The sequence below is a fragment of the Lipotes vexillifer genome, unplaced genomic scaffold (assembly GCF_000442215.2).
Source record: "Lipotes vexillifer unplaced genomic scaffold, Lipotes_vexillifer_v1.1 scaffold177, whole genome shotgun sequence".
Classification (NCBI taxonomy): domain Eukaryota; kingdom Metazoa; phylum Chordata; class Mammalia; order Artiodactyla; family Lipotidae; genus Lipotes; species Lipotes vexillifer.
In genome coordinates, this window is record NW_006796206.1 from 1,315,684 (window position 1) to 1,340,589 (window position 24,906).

The window sequence follows — 24,906 nt, forward strand, 5'->3', positions numbered from 1 at the left end:
CTAGGAGACAGGTCCTTCACGCTGAGGGTCACTCCTGCTTGTCTCTGCAACAAAGCAACAAAAGCCAGCGTTGGTTGGTATATTCTGAACTTTAATTACATAAACACTGTTAGATTTGGAGATCATAGCTCAAGAAACAAATTACGGAAAATTTTAAATAAAACTTACATGGAGAAACGACAACCTATTCCAGACACTCAAGGAAATACATAAACACCCTCCTCACATACAGCATGAGAGGTTTTCTGGCATTAGCCTAATCAGTATTCATGTGGTCAGCACGGCGCTATAGAAAAGACACAGGCTGAGCTGGTGGGATTAATTAGAGTGTGTTTTCAAACACATAGCGATGGTGTCACCACCCATGAAAACAGTAGCTAGCATTTACTGGGCAATATAGACCCTATGAGCTAGAGACAAGTATGGTATTATCCCCAATCTAGAGACTGGAAATTGAGGCACAGAGAGGTTCAAACCAGCCTTCGAATCCAGTTGGATGTTACTAGGAAGAGGAGTACAAGATAATTTCAGCTCAAAAGGGTTTCTTACAGTGACAGGTTACTTCCTCAATCAGACCTGAGGTCAAGCAGACAAAAGAGGAGCCCCCTCGGGCAGACGCGTCCTCCAGGGAGTGGGCTACCGTTAATAACCTCCGCATCCATTTCCTAGGCGCTCCTGAGCAAATGTTAGCTCAGCTAGGAGTAAAGCTACATTACACTAATTATACTAATATAAGTAGACATTATACTAAAGTACTAACACTAAAGTACTCATGTCTGCTTAAAAGAATTGATTTTTTCCAATAGTTCTCAAACGATCCAATTATAGGGTAGAAAGAACATTAACATAAATTACCTGTCAGATTACCTGAATGAATTATGAATTACCTGAACAAATACTTGGAAATTTAGTTTAGGATAAGAGTTTTACCTGTCCTGAAATATCTCAAGGGTAGTCAAGTACTAAAGGAAACAAATTTCGTTTCCTTTCTGGAGCCTGAAGGCAATGGTAAAAAAAAATAAAAATAAAAATATCAGTGGTATGCACTTAGGCACAAAGCAGTGGAATTCCTAAAAACAAGAAGCATTTATAAACATTTATAAATGGAACTCTCTGCCCCACAAGGCAGAGTGCCAGCAGGAGAGCTGGTTAGGAGAACTCCTACACAATCCACCTTTCCACTTCCTCATTCTCTGAAATTCATTCTCCCTTTTTCTTACACAACGCATTCTTTCTTCCTCTGGTACTGGTTTAAAACTTAAGTTCTCATATTTCTGTCTTTGCCTCCCAGATTCTAAAAAGGGGCAAAAAAGACAAACCGATTCAGTTTGAATACTACCGATTTGGGAAAATATGCTTCCTCTTCCAGGATGGCAAAATTCAAAATTAGAAGCATCAATTCTTCCCAGTTAAAATAACCTATAAATTAATTCAACTATAATAAAAATTCTCATGGGAGTTTCTTACACGTGGCAAGTTGATTTTAAGATTAATCTTAAACAATGAAGAACAGTTGAGAATTCTTTTTTTAAAAAGAATAAAGAAGGAATTTGCCTTGCCTTTCAAATATCAAAACCTATTCACAAGTAACTATCACTGAACAATGGACAAGTGGTTAAACATCTGGGAAAAACAGGTTAGTTAAATCTCCCCTTAAACAATGTGGATTAAAGATTTAAATGTAAAATACAAAGCCACAAATGTCAGTAAAATTTAAATTAATAACCCTCAGATGAGACAGATTTTCCTAAGTTGGCATATGCTGTCAAAGGCAGAAAGAATCATGAAAGAATGAGAAGCTGGACTAGATAAAAATCAAAGACCAAGAGCTCTTAGAATCAGTATGAAAAATTATAGTTTCTCCACAGAAAAAGAAGCTAAGGATGAAATGCTGGGCAACTCAGAAAAGAAATATAAATAACCAACAAATATGAAAAGAAGATAATTGCATTAGTAATTTAAAACAATGCAATTCATTATTTTACAGACAGGTGGTAAATGTATACACAAAATGACTTCAGTGTTAGTGATGACAAAAGTCCATCAGCGGGATGTGGTTTACAGAAATTATAGTGAATCCAAAATGGAATACTACGCAGCTGTACCAAATCATGTGTCTTGTCTACTGATACAGAAAGAGCTTCACACATTAAGAAGAAAAAACAGGTCACCTGGGCTTCCCTGGTGGCACAGTGGGTAGGAATCCGCCTGTCAATGCAGGGGACACGGGTTCGAGCCCTGGTCCTGGAAGATCCCACATGCCGTGGAGCAACTAAGCCCTTGCACCACAACTACTGAGCCCGCATGCCACAACTACTGAGCCTGCACGCCACAACTAGTGAGCCTGCACGCCACAACTACTGAAGCCCACGCAACTAGAGCCCGTGCTCTGCAACAAGAGAAGCCACTGCAAAGAGAAGCCTGCGCACTGCACGTAAGAGTAGCCCCCGCTCGCCGCAACTAGAGAAAAGCCCGCGCACAGCAACAAAGATCCAAGGCAGCCAAAAATTTAAAAAAACAACAACAGGTCACCTAACGGCACATGAATGATATTCTCCCCATCCTTAAACACAGAAAAAACATCTGAAGTATATTTATGGAAATGTTAAAATGATATCTGCAGGTGTGAGGTCATGGTTATCATTCTTCCTTTATGCTTTTCTGCACCTTATGTATTTCTTCACCTTCTTTCAACCACTGATAACATCATTTTGTTTGAGAACCCGCAAAAGACTCACCCAGCAAGGCCGTGTTTTCACCTGCATCCTCTTTAAAACTGGCCTCGCAAGGTGGCGCAGAGTCGCTGGTGGTGGGCAGTGCTGAGCTGCCCGCGTCACTTCTGTCACCATCTGGTAAAGTAAGACTCAGATCTGCAGTCGAAACGCCCCCGGGGGGCGATTCTGGGGCGGGCGTCTCCTGCACGTCCTCAAGCTCTCCCTTGAGAGTTAGAGCAAAGAAAATACCTTTTCTCAGTAACACGATCAGGCTTATCTATCATCTTTCGCTCATAATTCATACAAAATATTTACTTTTATACACGAACATGGCAAAAAGGCACATCAGTGTCTTATTTATTTAGCATCACCAGAAAACGAGCACTCTTCAAATAAGCAGCTTTTCAAGACCTAAATCCTTTTCCTCTAAAAACCATTTTTCCCCTCGATACAAACGATGCTACCGTTTAAACTACTGACAGAAAGTGGAGCTTCGTCACAAATGCACTTTCCTGCCTTTCTGAGCAGGCCGGCTGGGCGCTCATCACTAAGGCTGGAGCCCTGAGCTCGAATGACTGCCCTAATGGCTGCCAGGTGCCAGGGCTTCGGAGACAAGCAGGCTTCTGAACAGCAGAAGGCTGCAGACTGTACCTGCATTCACTTAAAGATAACCAATTCTGCTCCTTCCTTACAGAAGGGGTGTCTACCCGCTGCCAGTTTGCCTCGCTTCCCCATTTGCTGCTTCAAAGAAGAAAAGGAGATCGTGAAAGTCAGAGCGGGAGATTCTACAAGCGTCACTACGTCCGAGTCTCAAAATTCAGGGGCCATCCAGAAACCTTTCTTGATTCATGCCAGGGTCAAAGCTGTGTCGTGATGGCCGAAGCTGCTGCTGAGTGACCGACCGAAGGTGTGTGCGTTGTGGGGGTGTTCCTGCGAACCCTGGCTCAGGCTGAGGGCAGCGCACAGCCCTGCCACCCGCTCCTGGGGCCCTGCCGCCCGCACTGCTGGCTCCACACGTGTTCTGGAACCCTCGCCTCACTCCCGGGCACCACGTGGCTCCCTGCCTTCTCACAGGCAACCGAACACCCGCAGAACAGACTCGTGACGCACCAACCGACAAATCCTGTTGAGCTGCTGTAGCATCCGGACTGCCGCACAGCCCACCCTAGTCTGTTCTTCCAGGTACTTGTCTAAGTACCTGCCAAACTGAACTACCTGCCCGTCCCAAAGCCCACCTGGTCACTCCCTGCGATACACTAACCCTTGAACACGCAGCTCAGACCGTGCCTCTAAAAACCCCTCCCTGTCCCTTCCCACATGCAGCTGGCAGGGTCAAGGCCGCCTTCCTCTGTGCCCACACTCTTCAAACAGGCCTCCGTGGCCAGCGGGGTGGGCCGCAGGCCCGGCTCCCACCCACCAGTCCAGAAAGCGGAGCCCCCCAGGAGCCTGTGGGCAGGAGGGCTGAGTCTTATCCCTTCGTCTCCCTGGAGCCAAGTTCAGACCCAGCACCTTACGCATCACTCCCCTGATGAATGCCTGCGCCCCATGAGCGAACAAACACAACAGGGACAAGAGGCAGGTCAAAGCCGCTCTCACTGTTGCGCTCATTTTCTTGGAAATGAGAACTAGTTACCATATGAGAGTCATAACTATCCCTACAATCCAACGCAGGAGGGGCCAATGGGCCCAAAGAAAATGGCAGATTTGTCAAAGGATTAAAAAAAAACAGTTAAAGGCAAGACAAATTAATTTCTTAAGTTTGATTTAAAGTTACTGTAGGTTTCTTCAAAAAAGCAAGCAAGCTTTCTGGGGGGACATATTCTAGCTTTCTGAAATAAACATTCTGAAAGCAATCCAACCTGATATAAAATGAAGAGTCTTGTTTTTTAACACATGAAACATACATATGTATTTCCAAAAGCAAAACTCGTGAGGATTAAAGTCTCAACGCTAAGGTCAGTGAAACGCCTTTTGCACAAAGGTTTAGAAATGAAAAGAGGTTTAAAATGACTGACGAAGAAAAGAAGCTTCAGAGCGTATCTACGAGAGGAAAAGTCGAAGAAGGGAAACTGCCAAGAAAACACCTCTCTCTCTGCCTGGGTTCTACTGTTCCAAATGCGGTCCCAGGAAGGCGTGAGGCAGTCGGGGGTGAGCCTCCACGCTGGGGAGAGCTGCCAGTTATCAAGACTACGCACCAACGAATGTTAGAAATTCTACAGCAAAGGCACATTTTCCAGACATCCAGGCGGATGAGTTTCCAGCAAGACAGTCCTGCTGCCTCCCCCTCCGTGTACCTACGGTGAGGCCTCTGGAACTCACACTTGAAAATGATAATTCACAGAAAATCACACTGGTTATTAAGGCAGTGCGTGGTCCCTCAGCTCTCTTTTGAAGATGCGCTGAACTAGAAAATGAAAAATACTCGGAAGGGGGCCTGCAGCCTTGAAGGCTGTTATGGCTTTAAGTCACATAAAATCATTACCATAATAAAAAACCTCTTTGTAGTTTCTACCTCTGTAATAAACGCTGCCAAAACCTCTGTTTAGCAACAAGAAAAATATATTTGATACTTAAATTACTTCTTTCATACATCTGTTTCAAAACTATTTATATTTAATCAAGAATATCCTGAGACATTAATAGATTACAGGAAGACTCTAAAAATATAACAATCAGGGAAGATCTGGGTATTTTTCCCATCTATGTCCCTCCCCTCTTTTGGGTAGGAGGGTGGTTTAGAGCTTGGGCACTGGAATTAAGCAAGCCTGCACCCGAAAGCTGATTCCCTGTCACCTCACCGTGTGACCTCAGGTGAGCTACGTCTCTCTGAGCTCGAGTTTGTAGTTAGTAAAATAAGGAGAGTCACAGCGCTTCCCTCCCATAGGGGCTGGAAGAGTCAACGTAATAACTCGTGTAAGGCAACAGCGCATGGCTACCACGACGCGCTCTCTTTCACTCTGCCCTCCCGTCTCTATTTTCTGAGGAAGGTCTATGACCATCTCAGTATCACAAAGTGATGGAGCACGTTGGGTGCAGGATAAATCTCCCCGCGGCATCTTGACTCTGAAACCCAAGCATTGGGAGAGCTGGTGTCAAGAGGTATGTGCTTCGGCTCCCTCGTGTGTAAAATGTGCACCTCTGCATGAGGCTCCTTCCGTTTCAAACATTTTATAATAATTCCTGTTTATATGACGCTGACTGGCACCTATACACCCTGCAGCGTCACACCGACATCTATCAAAGATACCACTCTAAGTACAAACTCTAAGGAAACACCTAGCATATTATTCTGTAATCACAAATTTAGTTCACTGACTTTGGGGAATGTCTTAAGAATTCACTTTTAATAAAGAGGAAAATTTCTTCAGGAACCACCAGGATGCTAGAAGGAGCATTTAGTCCACTCCTGCCTCTGGTCAGGAAAAGAATCCAATCACTCAGGGAGAACGGGGGTGCAGAGGTTGAATATAAACAAAAATGTAACAAACCCAATATCCCAGGGCTTTGATGACATCAAGTTTACACATTGGACACGTTCGGTGATCCAAAAGCCATGGGTCAATGCATATTCTATGAAAAATATGCCTAAAAAAATTAAGTATGTGTTAATGTTTTAAAATAAATGTTTATATCTTATAAAGGAAACAACACATTCCACCAACGCATCTTCTCATTACAAGTTAAATGCCATCAAATCAACATTCCAGTCTATCCATTTACCCTAGGTAGTCATCTATTCTATTTTTCCACGTTAAATAGAATCTGGCATGTGGAGGGAAATACCCGCTTCGCTGCACAAAAATAACATGGTTTATTTTCACATCATGCTAGGATGTATTTTTATTTGGGAATAAACGTGGCCTAAGTAACCCAAGAGTAAACTAATAGTAACAAAGTAATACTAAACTGATAGTATCTGATATAAGTCTATAAGATGACTCCAATGGAAATGCAACAAAATATTAACAAGTCATCTTTGGCTTGCAGGCTAAAAAAGCACTTATTTTTTTGTCTTATATATTTTTGCAGCATCTACATTTTTCTAGAATGAACATATCGCTTTCAGAATCAAAAAAAGAAACACCACATATGAATTTTCTTCTTCTACTGACTGTCCTCATTGGCGGACTTCCCCTCCTGTGTGATGAATCTACATTTTCTACCTGTACTGCAGGTAAGCAGCTGTGGGTATCAGAGCCACACAGATCAGGTTCAGACACCAGCTGTGCGTCCTGATGCTGTGACTCTGAACTAGATCCTGAGGCCACTCTGCACCTACCCTGCAGCTGTTCTGAGGAGCAAACGTGTGATGTGGTTATTGTGCAGGGCACAATAAATCCACAGTAATTTTTCATTATTATTACTGTCGTCACTGTCTGAAGACCTTTCCTTCAAAGGGAAATCTGCCAGTGCAGTTAAAAATCACAGCATGTAAGGACATAACATGGTCCAGTCCAGCTTGTCTTGTGACCTTTCCATCCTCAAACTGAAACTGACCCACTGGAATCATTCTGAAAAAACAAAACCAACACGTGGGCTTTATTCGGAAATTTGTTGATATAAATCATAGGAGGAAACGGGGGTGGACGGAATAAAACCCCACGAAGGAGACCAGGATAAGCGCACACGTCAACTCGTCTGTTTATGAAGCTCCAGTGCAAATCCCAGCTCGGCCTTCAGGAGTATCTGGATTTCCTATAAAAGGAAATCGGCCTCAGGCTGCTCACTGTGTGGCATCCAGGTCACAAAGACGTGCCCTAAGCCCACCTAGAGTAAAAATTCTTCTCTATCTTAATAATTTTCTACAGGACACCATCACCCGACACTGTCCCCAATTCACTAAGTATCCACCACACCCACCCACATAAATGCCTGTAGATTTAAGTTCACCATCTTCATGCAGGGAAATTAATTTTGTTATTCTGATCCTCACGCCTTCATTTCCTCTACAGAACTCCTGAGAACTTAATCTGCTATAAGTACTGGGATATACACAAAAACACTTTGCAAACATAAAGCAAGACGTAATTATATTTTAACTTGTGACCTGCTTCTAATAGGTGGGAAGTATAATTAAAATTGACCAGCTTTAAAACATAATCTTTGTACAGCTTTCTGCTAACGAAGCAATTTTTTTAAAAAGTTAACAAAGTATCTCATTATTAAAAAGGAAACATAACTTCCTGTTGCTAAAGAAAATAAATTAATGAAATAAGGGAGGAATATTTATTTCACACAACCCCCAAAAGAACCCAAACCCAGGGTGCAAATAACAGCAGAGCCAAATCTAAGAAAAAAGGCATCTCGGTAGAAAATAGTAGACAAAGATACATAACCAGTAACTGTCTTTAAAAATAACATTTCTAATAAATGTCTGGGAAAATGCTCACTAGTTCAAAACATTATTAAAATATTTAAAAGTAAAAAACCCAGCAAAGCCGGAGCCACATCTGCGGGCTGCTCCTGGCCCCAACCCCCAGGGCCTTCACCTATCCGAACAGCTCAATGGGTAGTAGAGATTATTCCCAGGACCCTAAAGAAGCCTTGCTTAAAAGACTAAAAAGCCAATCTATGACAAAAGGACATAATGGGTCTTAATGGTCACCTAAAGTCTCCAAGCAAAGCAATTTTAAAGTAAAACAATACAGGAGAGCCTTGAAGACTTCGAGCTTCTTTTCTAAAAGGTGAGATGATCACAAGATATCACCTGATAGCAAGGTCTTCATATCATGAAAAACATGTTCACTCTTTGGTCAGAAACCTGAAACTTGTCAGTAATTTTTTAACATCTCAGGAAGTGAGAGAACGTACTTGCATGGCAGGATTCTGATAACATCCTTTCCTTTAAAATTTTCAATACACACTGCACAACTTTCAGCATCAACATCAATTCCCTGTAGAAAGAAGAGGAAAAAATTTACTATATCCTTAGTATACAGTATACGCTTGGTAAAACTCATTACAACAACAAAAACAAAACGAAACCAAAACTCACTACAACCTGGGTAAAACAATGACGAATTCTACTCTACATTGGTACATCCTGAATTTAAACACAGATAATTTCTACTTGGTATTTATTTTTACCACTACCAAGGGATTTTTTTTAAAAGAATTTGGCTGAAAAAGAAAAAATTTCATCGTCTACCTAATCAGACACGAATTATGTTTAAATTCTAGGCTACTGTTCATTTTTTTAAGTGATCATATTTTTAGGGCTGTAGAAATGCAAATGCCTGCTTTATTATAATAAAATAAATTATTTTTCAAATGTAAAATGAAGAATGAATATCTAATTAGCTATTTGTTTTCTGGAATCATCAAAAACACAAAACAAAAGCACTTTCATTAGAATCTGTGAAAGAACAGAGTTATAACTTACAGATGAGAAAATGCAAATAGCTAAATATCTGAATGTATTCACCTCACTAGCAAAAAAAGAACCGTAAATTGAAAGAAGTTACCGTTTTCATATATCAAGTTAATAAAGGTAAAAAGAAACAAAAACTCCTGGGGAAGAAGCAGTCTTGTGACAAAATTCCAACTTCTGAGAATCTGTGGGTCACAGACCTTTTTGGTGGTGTCAGCCCTTCCCCCACTTCCCTGGGCACCCCCTGGACATACCCACCTGGCTTCAGCCCATCTACCAAAGTAGGCATGGCCAGCCTGATCACCTGACCCAAAACAGGTCAATGAGATTCTCTCTCCCAGGACTCTGGGATGGGGATTCAGGAGCTACCAATCAGTGTCTGCAACTTTAGCAAGTTAATTTTATGGGACACAGCTTCACAGTCATCACGGAATTCTTTAAAAATATCTTTAGCCATGTGGGTCACGTGTTAACAAGCAAGCAGTAAAAACTGATTTTACACGTAGATACTGCTATCAAAGATTGTATTAAAATTCACTTTGTAACAGCACTTAAAATTATATGTTGCAACTATACATTATCACCTTTTTTCACATGCCATGCAAGGATGATGAAATAATTATTTCCCTAATGGTTTACAAGCTTATACATTACTGTGATCAAGTCCACAAGAAAAGAAAAATTAGAAAACAAATACAGTCTCCAGAACTGGGCAAGATGTAGATTTAAGAAAAAACATAGTATTTTTCTGTACAAGTTTAAAATGTAAAATTGTCAGAAAATCCACGTGTGTACCTCATGGACCATTTATGGATCCTTTTTTTTTTTAACCATTATTGCTGACAACTTTCAAAAAACAGTCCATAGAAGCCTATTTTCAAAAATGTTCTGTACACGAAGAGGGTATCAATTCATTTATGTTCTCAAAGACTCCATGCAGTAAATTACACACATATAAATCTATGTCTTCTCATGTTTAAGAACAGATTTCCTGCCACAGAGAGTAGAAGACACATTTCAAGAGGAACAGAAAACTCCATGCTTGTCACGGAACTGCCAGCCGAATGCACAGTTTGTCCCAGGCATTTGCTGGACTCTCTCCCCAGGGACCCTCGTGCTTTGTAAATCAGATGTTAATCTTCCCATGAGATGGGAGTTTCTTTTTTTTATTTTTGCACTTCTCCTGTTTAATACATCTACATGGAAAGAAAGCAGGACCTCGCGCCAAATATGAAAATTCACTGTTACTATAACGTAAGGCATCGGAAAAGAATGAAGCAGACAATACAATTCCAAGAGTAGGATATGTTACATATTCCACATGAACCATTAATATCAGATTCCAAAGTTTCGAAGTCAAAGGTCTATAAATTTAATGAGTGTTATTCTGAAGCTTTAATCCTTTAAGTAGGTCAGAGGAGGAGATGTGGACCCAAATGCACTTACGGGGGAGTGGAGACTGGGGGATCGGCATGGACTAAATCTCAACTCAGGGAGATAGATAAAACGGAAGTGGAAACAGTGGAACCAACGCACAGCTATCTATGTCAACACAGCCATCAACACTTCCCAGAACAGTAAACGAACCATTAGGAGAATAACTATTCCTGCATTAGCAACTGTTTTCCTTTAAGGAATCTATCCTCTAAGAACCTGAGTTTCGAGATTTTGTTAGGATTTGTCCTATTCCAAAATGCTTCTGAACTCTGGTACGATTTTGGCCTTTTAAAAGTCTCAGGTTGGCCATGTGAAACGTTTCTTTTTTAAAAAGTTTTAAAAATATCTTTTCTCCCCTTCTCCACAAATCGCTGTGTTTTCTCCCTGTAATTAAAGGAGTCTCAGAGAGAATGGACAGAGAGTGTGAGATTTAATGGAGATGGATTTAAGCTTCAGGGTCTCCGGTAGAGACCAAAGCTTCAGAGTTACCTGTGTCTGACTGACAGGTGGAGGATGGACGTGCGGGCACTGTCCAGCCAATGTGGCCACCTGAGCATCTGACGTGTAGCCAGTGTGACTGAGGAACTGAGTTTTCAGTTTAATTCAAACAAACAAAAAACTATGAAAATATTACCTTTTCTCCATGCTTTACAGTATGAAGAGGAAGCTGCCCAATAAGTTTCTTTGTTTCTTTTCTATGGCTCTTAGGGAGGAAAAACATTCTTATTATTGAAAAATTTGTCACTATTTTAAAAATTCATATATTATAAGCAGATGTGGAAAAATTTCATTTAAAAAGCAAAGTTAGATGACTACAATGAAACTAATTTTAAGAAATTACCACTGAAGGGCTTCCCTGGTGGCGCATTGCTTAAGAATCCGCCTGCCAACGCAGGGGACACGGGTTCGAGCCCTGGTCCTAGAAGATCCCACATGCCGTGGAGCAACTAAGCCCGTGCGCCACAACTACTGAGCCTGCGTTCTAGAGCCCACGAGCCACAACTAGTGAGCCCACGCGCCTAGAGACCATGCTCTGCAACAAGAGAAGCCACCGCAATGAGAAGCCCGCGCACCACAACCAAGAGTAGCCGCCACTCGCCGCAACTAGAGAAAGCCCACGCGCAGCAGCAAAGACCCAATGCAGCCAAAAATAAATAAATAAAATAAATTTAAAAAGAAGAAATTACCACTGAAGTCCTAATGTACACAACAGCCACATGTTAACTTAAGAGCTGTTTTGTTGCTCAAGAATACTTATTTTCAACTCCATGTCTGAAGAAGAAACCTTTTTTTTTTAACATCTTTATTGGAGTGTAATTGCTTTACAATGGTGTGTTAGTTTCTGCTTTATACCAAAGTGAATCAGCTATACATATACATATATCCCCATATTCCCTCCCTCTTGTGTCTCCCTCCCTCCCACCCTCCCTATTCCACCCCTCTAGGTGGTCACAAAGCACCGAGCTGATCTCCCTGTACTACGCAGATGCCCCCCACTAGCTACCTATTTTACGTTTGGTAGTGTATATATGTCCATGCCACTCTCTCACTTCGTCCCAGCTTACCCTTCCCTCTCCCCATGTCCTCAAGTCCATTCCCTAGGTCTGTGTCTTTATTCCTGTCCTGCCCCTAGGTTCTTCAAAACCATTTTTTTTTTTAAGATTCCATATATATGTGTTAGCAAACGGTATTTGTTTTTCTCTTTCTGACTTACTTCACTCTGTATGACAGACTCTAGGTCCATGTACCTCACTACAAATAACTCAATTTCGTTTCTTTTTATGGCTGAGTAATATTCCATTGTATATATGTGCCACGTCTTCTTTATCCATTCATCTGTCAATGGACACTTAGGTTGCTTCCATGTCCTGGCTATTGTAAATAGTGCTGCAGTGAACATTGTGGTACGTGCCTCTTTTTGAATTATGGTTTTCTCAGGGTATGTGCCCAGTAGTGGGATTGCTGGGTTGTATGGTAGTTCTATTTTTAGTTTTTTAAGGAACCTCCATACTGTTCTCCATAGTGGCTGTATCAATTTACATTCCCACCAACAGTGCAAGAGGGTTCCCGTTTAGAAGAAACCAATCTTATGTTTAATTACTGGTAAGAACGTCGTCAGCTGAGGAGGGGGCTCCATACACTCATCTGCTAACGTCCCTAAAAGGGCAGAGGCTTCCTAGTTGGAGGTGGAAGGTGATCCAGAAATGACCATTTACTGCCTGCAGAGCCAGGAAGGGGGCGGTTCTCAAGACAACAGGTGAGTGGGGAACCCAGAGGGCCCTGCTCTCCCCTGTTACTGAACCAGCGTCTCTGCAGATAAATGGCTCTGAACGCAGCTCTACCATGGAGACAGGGAGGCCCGTTCTCTTTCGAAACACAGAACCAGGTCCCCCCGCCAACTCATGCCTTGCTTTTTTGTCACCCCTTTACATCTGGGAAGGACAGAGGGTCTCTGCAGGAGTGAAACATGACCCAATTTCCCACAGAACAGAAAATTTAATATATTCTAATTTAAAACTTACTTCAAAACCCGCCCTGGGCTTCCCTGGTGTGGTGGCACAGTGGTTAAGAATCCGCCTGCCAATGCACGGGACACGGGTTCGAGCCCTGGTCCAGGAAGATCCCACATGCCACGGAGCAACTAAGCCCGTGCACCACAACTACTGAGCCCGCGAGCCACAGCTACTGAGCCCGCGCGCCTAGAGCCCATGCTCCTTCAACAAGAGAAGCCACCACAATGAGAAGCCCGCGCACCACAACAAAGAGTAGCTCCCACTCGCCGCAACTAGAGAAAGCCTGCACACAGCAACGAAAACCCAATGCAGCCAAAAATAAATAAAAATAAATTTATATTAAAAAAAACCCCATATTAATACTTAAATATTGTGAGTGATAATGAAATTAAGAATATTGTCCAATAATTTCAAGCAATATATATAGGAAATATTTACAAATTATCTTTTAAAAAGCAAAGTTAAAGAGAGACAATTACCTGACTTCCAAACTGTGAGCCAGTGTATAGGAAGCGCTGTATATAGTAAAATATTAGCCAGGCTAATGAGATAATCATCATGGTGATGAAGGCGATGGCCACAAACACCACGGACTGACCGCTGATGAACTCCTGTACGTGCCGGGTGCCGAGCCCTATGGTCATTGTGACTGGAATGTCTTTCTGCACCAGATCCACAATTTCTCTTCCTTTGGGGTAGCTAACCATAATGACTACTATATTTCCTGTTCCTGTGGGAAAGAACAAAGGAATGAATACGAAGAACACAAGATAAGATACAGAGAAAGTATGGCTCCATATGCACATACCACCAAAAACTCTGATAAAATGGATAATTTTCTAGGAAAACCCAAGTTACCATCACTGGTCTCCAAGGAGAAAACACTGATTGCATAAGAAGTAGAATAAATCACTAAGAACTACCCCCCTAGAAAGCAAGAGCCGTCCCCACCCCCCGTTCAGTTTCACAGGTGAGTTCTACCCCCAAACCTTTAAAGAGCAAGTAACATCAATGACATTTAAAGTGCTCCACAGCAGATTGGAAAAAAATAAAAAGAAGTCTTAAAATTGTTTCTAAGGTAATAGAACCAAGCATGGTAGCAAAAAACCAACATAAGAACCACACAGACCAATTTCAACTTGTGACTACTAATACGAACGCCTAAGCACACCCATTAACTCAGGGAGGCAATCGGAGAAGTTCCACTATGCTCAGTATTATTTCATCTTGTTCTGAGGACACCAGCAGACATAAGACAAAAAAATAAGAGAAATAAAAAAGGGATAAAATGGCCAATTTTACATGAATCTATAAATTAATTTTTTAAATTATCAATGGGACTTTAAAAACCTTACAAATTCTGCTTCTAAAGCTCATTTAGGGGAAAAATAATAAAGAACAATCAGGAAAACTTTGTAAACAGTAAAACCTGGACTAGCCTTTGTTGTCAAAGTAATTAGAACAGTGTGGTAGTAGCATATGAAGACAACCAGAATGGTGCAGAATAAGAAGCCCAGAAACTAGACCCAAACACATAAAAGAATTCAGTAAACGATAAAAGTGGAATTTCAAATCAATGGGGTAAAATGGATTATTTTTTAAAAAAACAGTGTGGGTGCCACTGAGTATCACCTGAGGCTAAAAAAGCTGCAGCCCTTCTTTGCAAGTTAAGCCAAAATAAATTCTAACCAAATCCAAGATTTAAATATATAAAAAAGAGAAAACATAAAAGAGCCAGAAGAAACATGGGAATTAAAAAATAAGTAATATTGAAGGGAAACCTTTCCAAGTGTAAAAAAATCACCTCGAAACTTCTTTAATAGAAAAGATTTGAGGGCTTCCCTGGTGGCACAGTGGCTGAGAGTCCGCCTGCCGATGCAGGGGACACGGGTTCATGTCCCGGTCTGGGAAGATCCCGCATGCCGCGGAGCAGCTGGGCCCGTGAGCCATGGCCGCTGAGCCTGCGTGTCCGGAGCCTGTGCTCTGCAACGGGAGAGGCCACAAAAGTGAGAGGCCTGCATACCGCAAAAAAAAAAAAAAAGATTTGAGCAACTAACCAATTTTACGAAAACAAAAATTTTCTGCACTGGCTAAAAGAGGAAAATCAAGGACTCAAGATCAAAAGAGCAACTGGTCAATGGGGGAAAAATACATGGAACGTAAAAAAGACAAAAAGCTAATTTCCTATAAGAAAAAGAGCAACAGAAAAACAAAGAAAATTAAGTCAGTTTGCAGAAAACACAAATGGGTTTTTAAAAAAAAACAGCATCTTTAGTGACATATAATTCACATGCCATAAAATTCATTCTTTTACATAAGTGTACAATTCAATGGTTTTTAGTATATTCACAAAGGCTGTGCAACCATCACCACTACGTAATTCCATAACATTTTCATCACCCCCAAAAGAAATCCTGTACATATTAGCGATCACTCCCCCCAGAAAGGATTTAAACATATGAAAAGTCATGGTACAAATGAAAACACGCCTAAAAGATTGGCAAACATCAAAAAGCCTGATACGCCATATCAGCAAAGAGCAAATATAAACGGAAACTCTTGCTGGGGGAGTGAATTATTACAACCTGGCATGGAGAGCAACAGCTACTAAAAGTTTTTAAATGCACATGTTTCCCTGACCTGGCAATTCCAGATCCAAGAAACTAATTCCAAAGGTATACTTATGTTATGTACACAGGAGGAATCCATAAAGATATTTACTGCCAGTGTTTTTTCTAAAATTTTGCTATCACAGCCTAAATGTGCATCAATGGGACTTCCCTGGTGGCGCAGTGGTTAAGAACCCATCTGCCAATGCAGGGGACACGGGTTCAAGCTCTGGTCCGGGAAGATCCCACATGCTGCTGAGCAACTAAGCCCGTGCACCACAACTACTGAGCCTGCGCTCTAGAGCCCGCAAGCCACAACTACTGAAGCCCGAGTGCCTAGAGCCCGTGCTCCGCAACAAGAGAAGCCACTGCAATGAGAAACCGCGCACTGCAACGAAGAGTAGCCCCTGCTCGCCGCAACTAGAGAAAGCCTGCTCGCAGCAACGAAGACCCAACGCAGCCAAAAATAAATAAATAAAATTTATTTATTAAAAAAATAAAAATATAAATGTCCATCAATAATAGTTATATAATTTACAGTACGTGTACACAGTCTGAGGCAGCAGCCCTGTTAACAGTGATGGTAGTCAAGACACAAGAGGAAAAAAACGGCACGTAAAACTGTGTGGACAAGAGGTCTACGTGGCGATATCAGTACAGATCCCCCTGAAGGCTACCCCATGGGGACCCTGACTGCCTCCGGGCGGGGGGAGAGCTGGACACAGGAAAAATTCTCTATCAGGTGTACATATTACCTATTCAAAAACTAACTTACAAAATACATTTAAAGACTGTTCTCTGGCATTACACTGAAACCACATTCTAACACTATTTTATTATAGAGAGAAATTTAATCTGTAGCAAATCCGCCCTGGGCCGTGGGGATTTAGTTACTGAAAACCCAGAAGGGCACCCTTCTCAGGTGGCTGCTGTCTGGAGGCCGATCCTATGACCCAGCCCTAGAAGTGTTCCTTGGCAAGTAACCCAGTTGTCTGAGCACTCACACAATCTACTACATCCTCACTGGGGAGACTTAATAATGAGCAAGGCATTTCCTGCCTTCAGGGAAATAAACATCTGGTAGCCGAGAAAGACAAATACAGAAACAATTAGGATACTTATACCACTCATGATTATGTGGTGCTCTATAAGCTGAAAGCCCTTTTCATAAATTAAGAAAAGTTTCCTTTCGTGGAAAATTTCAAGCACATGCTAAAGTAGAAAGGAGAGTATAATGAACCCCATGTACCTGTCTCTCTTTTATACAGAAAACAAAATGTTGCTATGCTACAGTTACAGTTTCTGGTACTGATGATAGAATGACCTCTGTGTGTTAATGGGGAAAACGAACTCTGAAGCACTTTCACTCTGTCTCGCACTTGAGGCAGAAAGAGTCGAGTAATCATTTTACAGACGAGGGCTAAATACACTATCATGTGTAAAACAGCTAGCTAGTGGAAACCTGCTGTACAGCACAGGGAGCTCAGCTTGGTGCTCTGTGATGACCTAGATGGGTGGGATGGGGGGAGGGAGGTCCAAGAGGGAGGGGATATATGTATACACATAGCTGATTCACTTCATCGTATAGCAGAAACTAACACAACACTCTAAAGCAATTATACTCCAATTAAAAAAAAAAAAAAAAAGAGTTGCCAATGTCACACACCACCTGGAAAAGCCAGTTCCAGGGCCTGAAGCCCCAGCTCCTCCTACGTGTGTCTCTGCCCTGCCTCCTCATTCGGGGGGACTCAGGCTTCAAGGCCAGCCGGGCTCACATCTCCCTCTGACAACCACTGCCTGGGTGCTCTGAAAGTATTTGTTCAGCTGTAAAATGGGGATGAGAATTTTTCTATTTGGGGCTGTCACTTATTTAACGAGAACGTGGAATAACAAAAAACTGCGGAAATGAACTGATCATTTTGTCTGGGGTGGGAGGGAACTTTTTCCCTGGGAAGTCAGTGCATCTTGACGGACTGGAAAAGTTCCCCAAGCAAAAGAAGGGAGATTTCTGGGCTGTGAAACCATCATACAAGAGCATATTTGGAATGGTGACTGGCCCAGTTTGGTTAGTGACTAAATACACATAAATGTATCCTGCTTATCTCATTAGCCCCAGTGCCTCATGTAGAACCTGGCACATAGTAACTATTTAATAAATATCTGTTGTCTAAATGAATGAGAGATGGGGGATGAGCTGAGAACACCCGAAACCTCAAGGCAGGGGCTGCAGACAAGCAGTGATTATCAGGACACCTGGGACGGAAAACATCTCCAGTATCAATCTGCAGTTTTTCACCTAGGAAACTCTTGGTTCATTAAGTTACAAGAAATTGAAAAAAAAAATACTGAGTGCTAAATTTTGCTACACTCTAATTATAGCAGCAAGATTGCTTCTGGGAACTACTGCAGATTTAAAAACTCGGAATGAAGACTTCTTCCATCCCATGACTGGCTCTTCTGGGGCACGTGTGGGATGAACTGGAGGCCGGGCAGTTGAGTAAACACGCACTAGCTCAGGGTCACTGGGCGCACAACCGCAAGGGGCGCCGAGCACAGGCCCCGCGTCTGGCCCTGCCCTCCCCTCCGGATGTACCGGGGGCCAGTCCTAGAGAGCCCTAGTGGCACGAGAGCGCAAGTCACGGCTGATTGCCAAACCAAACGTTTTGCCTGTGCTTTCTTCAGGCACACACGTGCAGAGTCTTGGGACAAGGGGAGAAAAAGCCCTTTGAATGTTTTTCTTCCCCAGGCCTCAGTGCTACCAATCACACTTGACCGAAAAAGGTCACCTTGTGCAATGCCCGCCCTTCCCCAAAAGAACCTACAGACCTCACTGCTAAACTCCTTGAAGGCAGTCTGTTGGATTTGTCTTACACATCGGCGTCGCATAAGGTCTCAAACAGGGCACACGATCATAAACCTACTTGAGAAATAATAGTTCCCCTTACCACCTTGTCAAAAACAAACAAAAAATGTAAAAAGAATATGTTTTGGTCAATAGCTTCAACATTCTGGAGGGTCACATTTGAGTCTACTGTACCATTTCTCCTCCCTAGGAAACTATTTAAAGTAGATTTCAACATTCTCTTGAAGGAGATGGGAACTGCTAAAATATTTAAAGTAGTGGCTTAGATTTCTGTGCTAGAAGACTGATGCAGGCAGCGAGAGAATCCTATGACCTTTCAGGTTTTCTTTTTTCCAATAACTTAACTTCCATATTCTCTCCATCCCTCCCACCCCCCTCCCCAAACCTGGAGAATTCCTGGTCAAATCTTTAAGATGCAGCAACGCCTCTGAAGCACACCTCTTTCCACACTCCTGCCAGAATGTCTTCCTGGGCCCCTGCCCCTCACTAGACAAGGACTACAGTTCTTATTTATTAGTTTTTGCGCTCAGCATCACACAGTGATGGCCCAACAGAAGGGTTTCTGTACAAATGAATCAACCTGAAAAACTGGTTTATCTTCCGGTATTATCCTTGAACTGACCCAATAAGGAGAATTATCAGAGACTCCCTTTGCAGGGGAAACAGTACACCAAATATGAACGGAAACGTCTCCAAAATGTGAAGCCATCATGCAAACAGAAATGTCTTTACGGTTGGCTAGGATGAGTTAGGAGGACTCAAAAAATATATGCAATTCTCTTCTTGGAATTTCACACTTTGTTTTGGATAATCTGGCCTGCTCAAGGATATTTTGTATTTGTTGAGTACAGTATTCAACAATCTTACTGCAAACTCTTTGCAGTTTTCCAGAACGCCTCACTTTGTCGCCTCAGGCCTGCAGTCCTTTCCGAGGCCACTCCCTTCACCCAGAAGGTTCTACAGCCCCACTCCACCCCGCGTACCACACACACACTCAGATACCTTCATCAGCTTAAGCTGTGCTTCAGCACTCCATCTGTCTGGGAACTGTCTGAGTTAATCCCACCTGCTATGAGGCTGTGAGGTGCCATCTCTTCCTAGGGCACCAAAATACATTCTAATCTCAAATCTAAACGTTTAGATCATTTGTGAGAGTGCAGCATTCAAGATCATCGAGCTTCATTCACTCATAAAAGACTATTTACCATGCTCTGCAAACACAAAACGCACATCTTTCCTGAGGTAAGGATTTCGTATCACCTGTGTCATCTCCCTCCACCCCAACTCTGGCCCCTTCCCCAAACACACCTCTAAGCCCTGCTGGTACTTGGCACTCAGTAAACTGCTGACAGAATTAAAGTGCCAGTCTAAACAGCCACTCAAGATGTCAGCTAAAGGATCAGCCTGGTGTTAACTAACAATCACCACATCGAGGCCGACCCTCTCCAAAAGCTTTCATTTCAATGGTCTGACTTACATCAATTTTTACTTTTCTTGGTCAAACTGACTTCTAATCATCTTTGCACTATCTCTGCATCAGATGCCCTTCCTTTATGCTTTCTAAGTACCTGTGCATATAATTCTGTCGACGTCCAAACCACATTGCCTGGAAAGGTCTGTTTATTGCTCCCACTAGGCTGGGAATTCCTCAAAGTCCGGCACACGTCTTAGGCGTTTCTACCCCCAAGCAGGCGCCATACTTGGCCCAGACTGGCCGCTGTATATCCATCTGCCAAAGTAAAGGGAACCAACCTTGGGCATTAGGGTAACGGTCCTTACAGATGTCCTGATAGAATATTATCTTAAAGTCCCGATTTATTTTAGAACCACAATAAAACACTGATTTAGGGCTTCCCTGGTGGCGCAGTGGTTGGGAGTCCGCCTGCCGATGCAGGGGACGCGGGAAACAAAAGTGGCCCTGGGAGGAGAAAAAAAAACACAAAGCTGAGAAAAAAATCAACTTTGGAAAATTCTTTCAGTCATTTATTAATAAATATTTATTAAAAACCTACTATGTGACAAGCCCGGTGCTGGCCTCTGGGGACAAAGGAGTAAACAAAACAGATACTCCTAGGGAACTCCCTGGCAGTCCAGTGGTTAGAACTTGGCACTTTCGCTGCTGAGGCCACGGGTTCGATCCCTGGTTGGGGAACTAAGATCCCATAAGCTGCGTGGGAGAGAAAAAAAAAAAAAAAACAAAAAAGACCCCACTGATTTAAATCCAGAATATCTTCTACTGGATTCTAGTAGTCAAGCAACAGGTCTAAGAAAAACTGGTGAAACTCTGAGACTTGGGAGGAGACTATCATGATTGGAGTTTACAAGCAGCCACCTTGACCTATTCTGTGGAGCCCTGGCACAGAACCGCTGATCAGTGCTTGACACTGGCCCTGTCCACACTCTGACAAAACACAAGAAAGCAAAGTCTGAGCTGCCGTCAACGTTCTGTGTAACGTTTCAAACTCAAGTCCATCAAAGCTGTCTCCTCTTCTGACTTAATTCCACTCCATTCTTAATTCTAGTCCATTCTCAAAAAGCCATGAAACATCTGTACCCTTGTCCCCAGTGGGGCCACCTTCTGAGAATGAGAGTCATTCTTTTCCATTTCTAGTGACCACTACAGTATAGGCCCTTACACTTCTACCTGGACTAGACACTGGTCTAAGTGGATTCCCTGTTTCCAGCGCCTCCTCTGTGTAACCCATTGGTCACACTACACCAAATTCACCTCCTTTTAAGTCAGTGATTCAAAACATTGGATGCTACTGTCATCCCCTCTGCCCCCGGACATCTGGCAATATCTGGAGACATTTTTGGTTGTCACAACTGGAATCTCTTGAATAGAGGCCAGGAAAGGCCCCTGCAACAAAGAATGATCTGGCCATAGATCACCGCGTTACCATGGGCCAGTCATTTAAATTCTTTGGGCATCGGTTTCCTCATCTGTAAAACGGGGTTAAAGTACCCACCTCAAAGGGCTGTCGGGAGGAATAAGCGGAGAATACCGACTCTGCACTGGGAACTTTCATACATTTAAAAAAAAATTCCTAATGCTGTTACTTTTGTCTTTTTTCTCAAACAGAATTATTCTCACAGTAAAAAGGCTAGAATGGACACTCATAATGGCAACAGAAGCTCACAGGAAGAAGATGTAAAATAAATACCAATTCGGTGTTTTCTGGGCCTGGAGAGATTATATGTCAATAATCTGGAGTGGAAGCTCTTTCCCAGGGCATTCTGGGCCTGGACAGATTACATGTCAACAATGTAAGCAAGCAAGGTTACTGAACCATGGTTAGAACACGTGCAATTAGCCTGGAAGGACGTGAATGTCACTACCAAAAAATGCAGTAAACAGATTTAGAAGACTGTAGGCTGACGGGCCTGCCATAGAAAAGAAAAAAGTCCCCAGTACGATGTCACTCAGAAGGGACTGCGAGGACCCAGCACCAGAGGAACCCTCACACACTGCCCTCTATGCTTTGGCAGATGCCTGTCCACAGGATGCATCTGGAACGCTGTGTGAACTCTGACAGAACTTCTCATGAGAGGCTTGTAGAGACGACTTGGGTACGGTGACAACTGGAATAATTGCACCAAAGGTGGTGCATCGCCCAGTGCCCCCACGGGGACATCTGCTCCCGTTTCCTCCCCAAACCCACTTCCTCTCTGTTGCAACGGAGGAATTTCCCCTCTCCTATCTGAGGGCAACCCCTCCACGAGTATCCTGGACCCAGCCGCTGTCCTTCTCAAAAACCTGACTCTTTCTGTTACCTCTTCTCCAAGCTACACCTCTACCAGATCACTCCATCCAACTTCAATATGCCTCGCTGTCATCCAATCCACCCTTCCCTGCCCTACGGTTTCCACCCACTTTTTAGCACCTCCCCAGCCCTTGCCGTCAACCATCTTGAAAGCGTGGTTCTAACAGTCTCACTTCCTCACGTCTCAACAGAATTCTGTTCCCTCGTTCTGCTAAAGTAGGCCAAATCCAAAGTCACTCTCCTGTCCTCATTGTACAGGTATTGTGAACTTGCATTCAAGAAGCCAACACAGAACAAAAACCAAAAGCACAGGAAAAAGGATGTCTGACTTGCAACAGCAGCAGAAACTCCCTAAAGAGATTTTGATCCCAGTAAGTTCAGAATGAGTCGTGTTCTTCGAAGGCCTTCCGACTCTGCCGATTGGTAGACTATCACTTGGAATTCAGTTCTAAGGATGATAACCTTGCAAAATGCACCTTTTAAACTTTCATGACTGCTTGAGGATGCAACCCGTTGCCCCAGAGAACAGTGTGTGGGAAGGGTCACCCAGCAAAAAGTAAAATTTCTTTTTTTTTTTGGCCAAGCCATGTGTCTTGTGGGATCCTGGTTTCCTGACTAGGGATCGAACCCGTGCCCTCTACAGCGGAAGGGCAGAGTCTCAACCACTGGACCACGAGGCAAGTCCCAAGAGCAAGATCTTTTCCTGCATGATCACAACTTTAAAATTTTCAACTAAACGCAAGGGTCAAGCAATCTGATTGGCAGTGGAGCCAGTATTATAACCTATTTAGCAAGTGAGAAAACATACCCCAACCTAAGGCCAGGTTTTCTGACTCAGTTGAATCCAAACTGTCCCACTCAAAAGTTCAGAATATTGACATGTTTTATGAAAGTGAAGACACCAGAGTGTCACCAAGCCACCACCTTACGTGGTGAAGGGAGAGCCAGACCCTGGAATGCCCTGGGAAAGAGCTTCCACTCCTGCGCCACGCCACCTGACTTTGGGGAACGCCGAATGGCAAGGATCCATGATTAGGAATCATGAGACTTTCCGCGGGCGAGAACCACAATCCTCCTCCTGCGGGTCTTAATTTCTTTCGTTCTCCCCATCACCCTCCTGCACAGCGCACCTCCCTCCACTTGCAAGGGCCCAGGGAGACGATCTAATCTTGTTCTTAGGCTCGCCTCCCTCCTAAGAGCCCCCGGAGATCACACCGAGCCAACCTAGCGCTTCCCTCGTAGTTCCCTTCGGCCAGAGCCCATCGCCGCCGCCCCTCGCGGTCCCGCCGGAGGACCGGGCGGTCGTCCGGGACCGCAGCGCACGGACGCCCCGCCAGTCCCCGCGCCCCGGCGGCTCACCCGCGTGGGACATAGGCGCGGTGAGGTTCCCATGGCGCTCCTCGTTGTACAGGACCACGGCCGAGGCGTTCCGCCGAGCCGCCGCCAACACCTTGTCCTTGAAGGTGCAGCCCCCGCGCGCCACCAGCGCGACCCAGGGCGCGGCTCCCCGGCCGCCGGGCACGAGGAAGCGCGTGCGGGGCGCGCAGCCCTCGGGGTCGCGGTCCTCGGCGCGCGGGACGCCCACCAGGCCCCGCGCGCCCTCCTTGGGTGAGGTCTCGCCGAAGCGGCCGCTCTCCGAGACGCTCCGCACGCTCCGGTTGGTCTGCGGGTCCACGTACTCGGTGCTCACCACGGCCGAGTACCACTCGAGCGCCCGGCCCCGGGCCCCGGGCGCACACAGGGCCAGCGCTAGCAGCGCCAGCGCGCCGCGGGCCCCGCTGCGGGCCTCGGGCCGCCGCCGCCGCCGCCACGCCATGGCCCCGCCGCCGGGCTGACCGGGAGAGGGCCGGCCGGGAGCCGAAGGGTGCTGGCGTGCCAGGCCGCCGAAAAGCGCAGAGATATCGACACCAGCTGCCGAGCCCGGGAAGACCCAGTCCTGGTGGCGGGAGGGGCCGCGGCGCACGCGCACCTGAAGGAGCGGCGGGCGGGGCGGGGCGGGGCCGGAGGGCGGGGCCGTGGCGCACGCGCACCTGGCGGGGCGGCGGGGGAGGGGCCTCGGCTGGCCCCGCCCCCGCGCGGAGCCCGGCGCCACGCATGCGGGCTCGGGACCACCGAGTGCCTTATAGAGTGTCGCCAGATTCCTGCGGCCCGGTGGTCCCGGGGCCCCAGGACCCTGCGGGCCGAGGCGGGGGGATGGGAAGTGACAGCCCGAGAAACGGGAAACTTCTCCGCGAGCCGGCCAAGAGGCGCGGGAACCTGGTTGTGTAAAATCGCTGAACGGATGTTTATGAAGAATTCACTGTGCAAGGCACGTGGCAAAGGCCTTGCTTCTCTAAAACATTGAAAAACAGCTTAAAAACGCCAAAGCTGCACAGATTTTCCAGATACTATTTGTTACCGATTTTGTAATGCTAATTGATTTTGGTATTTTGTGTATAGTCTGTAACATTGAAGTGAGTGCATCAAACTACTTGTATAGATGAGCATTGGAATGGTACAGCAATAAACATATAAAAAGAGAAAATGTATTGTTTGGAAATAAAAACTGGGTGACAGTCCATATGAAACTGCCTTGGAAAGGAAGCCTTACTGCTACAGGAAAAGAAGTTTAGAACACTGATTTCTGAGTGATTCAT

At 44.3% G+C, this 24,906-nt stretch overlaps 1 protein-coding gene across 1 annotated transcript; it reads right to left on the bottom strand.

Moving 5' to 3' along the window:
• On the bottom strand, positions 1-24,086 carry RNF149 (ring finger protein 149). The gene is made up of 7 exons (XM_007468339.1): positions 23,630-24,086; positions 13,514-13,764; positions 11,156-11,224; positions 8,526-8,608; positions 6,203-6,299; positions 2,739-2,937; positions 1-44 (listed from the first exon to the last, which is right to left on the bottom strand). Exons 1-7 carry the CDS (start codon positions 24,084-24,086, stop codon positions 1-3), a joined length of 1,200 nt encoding a protein of 399 aa, XP_007468401.1.
• Between the last annotated feature and the right edge of the window lie 820 nt (positions 24,087-24,906).

Excerpts from the sequence above, each read along its gene's own strand:
- RNF149 (XM_007468339.1), bottom strand. The coding sequence starts at position 24,086 with ATGGCGTGGCGGCGGCGGCGGCGGCCCGAGGCCCGCAGCGGGGCCCGC. Across the intron at positions 8,609-11,155 it reads CTGTAAAGCATGGAGAAAAG|GGAATTGATGTTGATGCTGA; the intron begins GTAATATTTTCA and ends TTCTTTCTACAG. Across the intron at positions 2,938-6,202 it reads TCAAAGCCCTGGGATATTGG|GGAGAGCTTGAGGACGTGCA; the intron begins GTTTGTTACATT and ends CTAACTCTCAAG.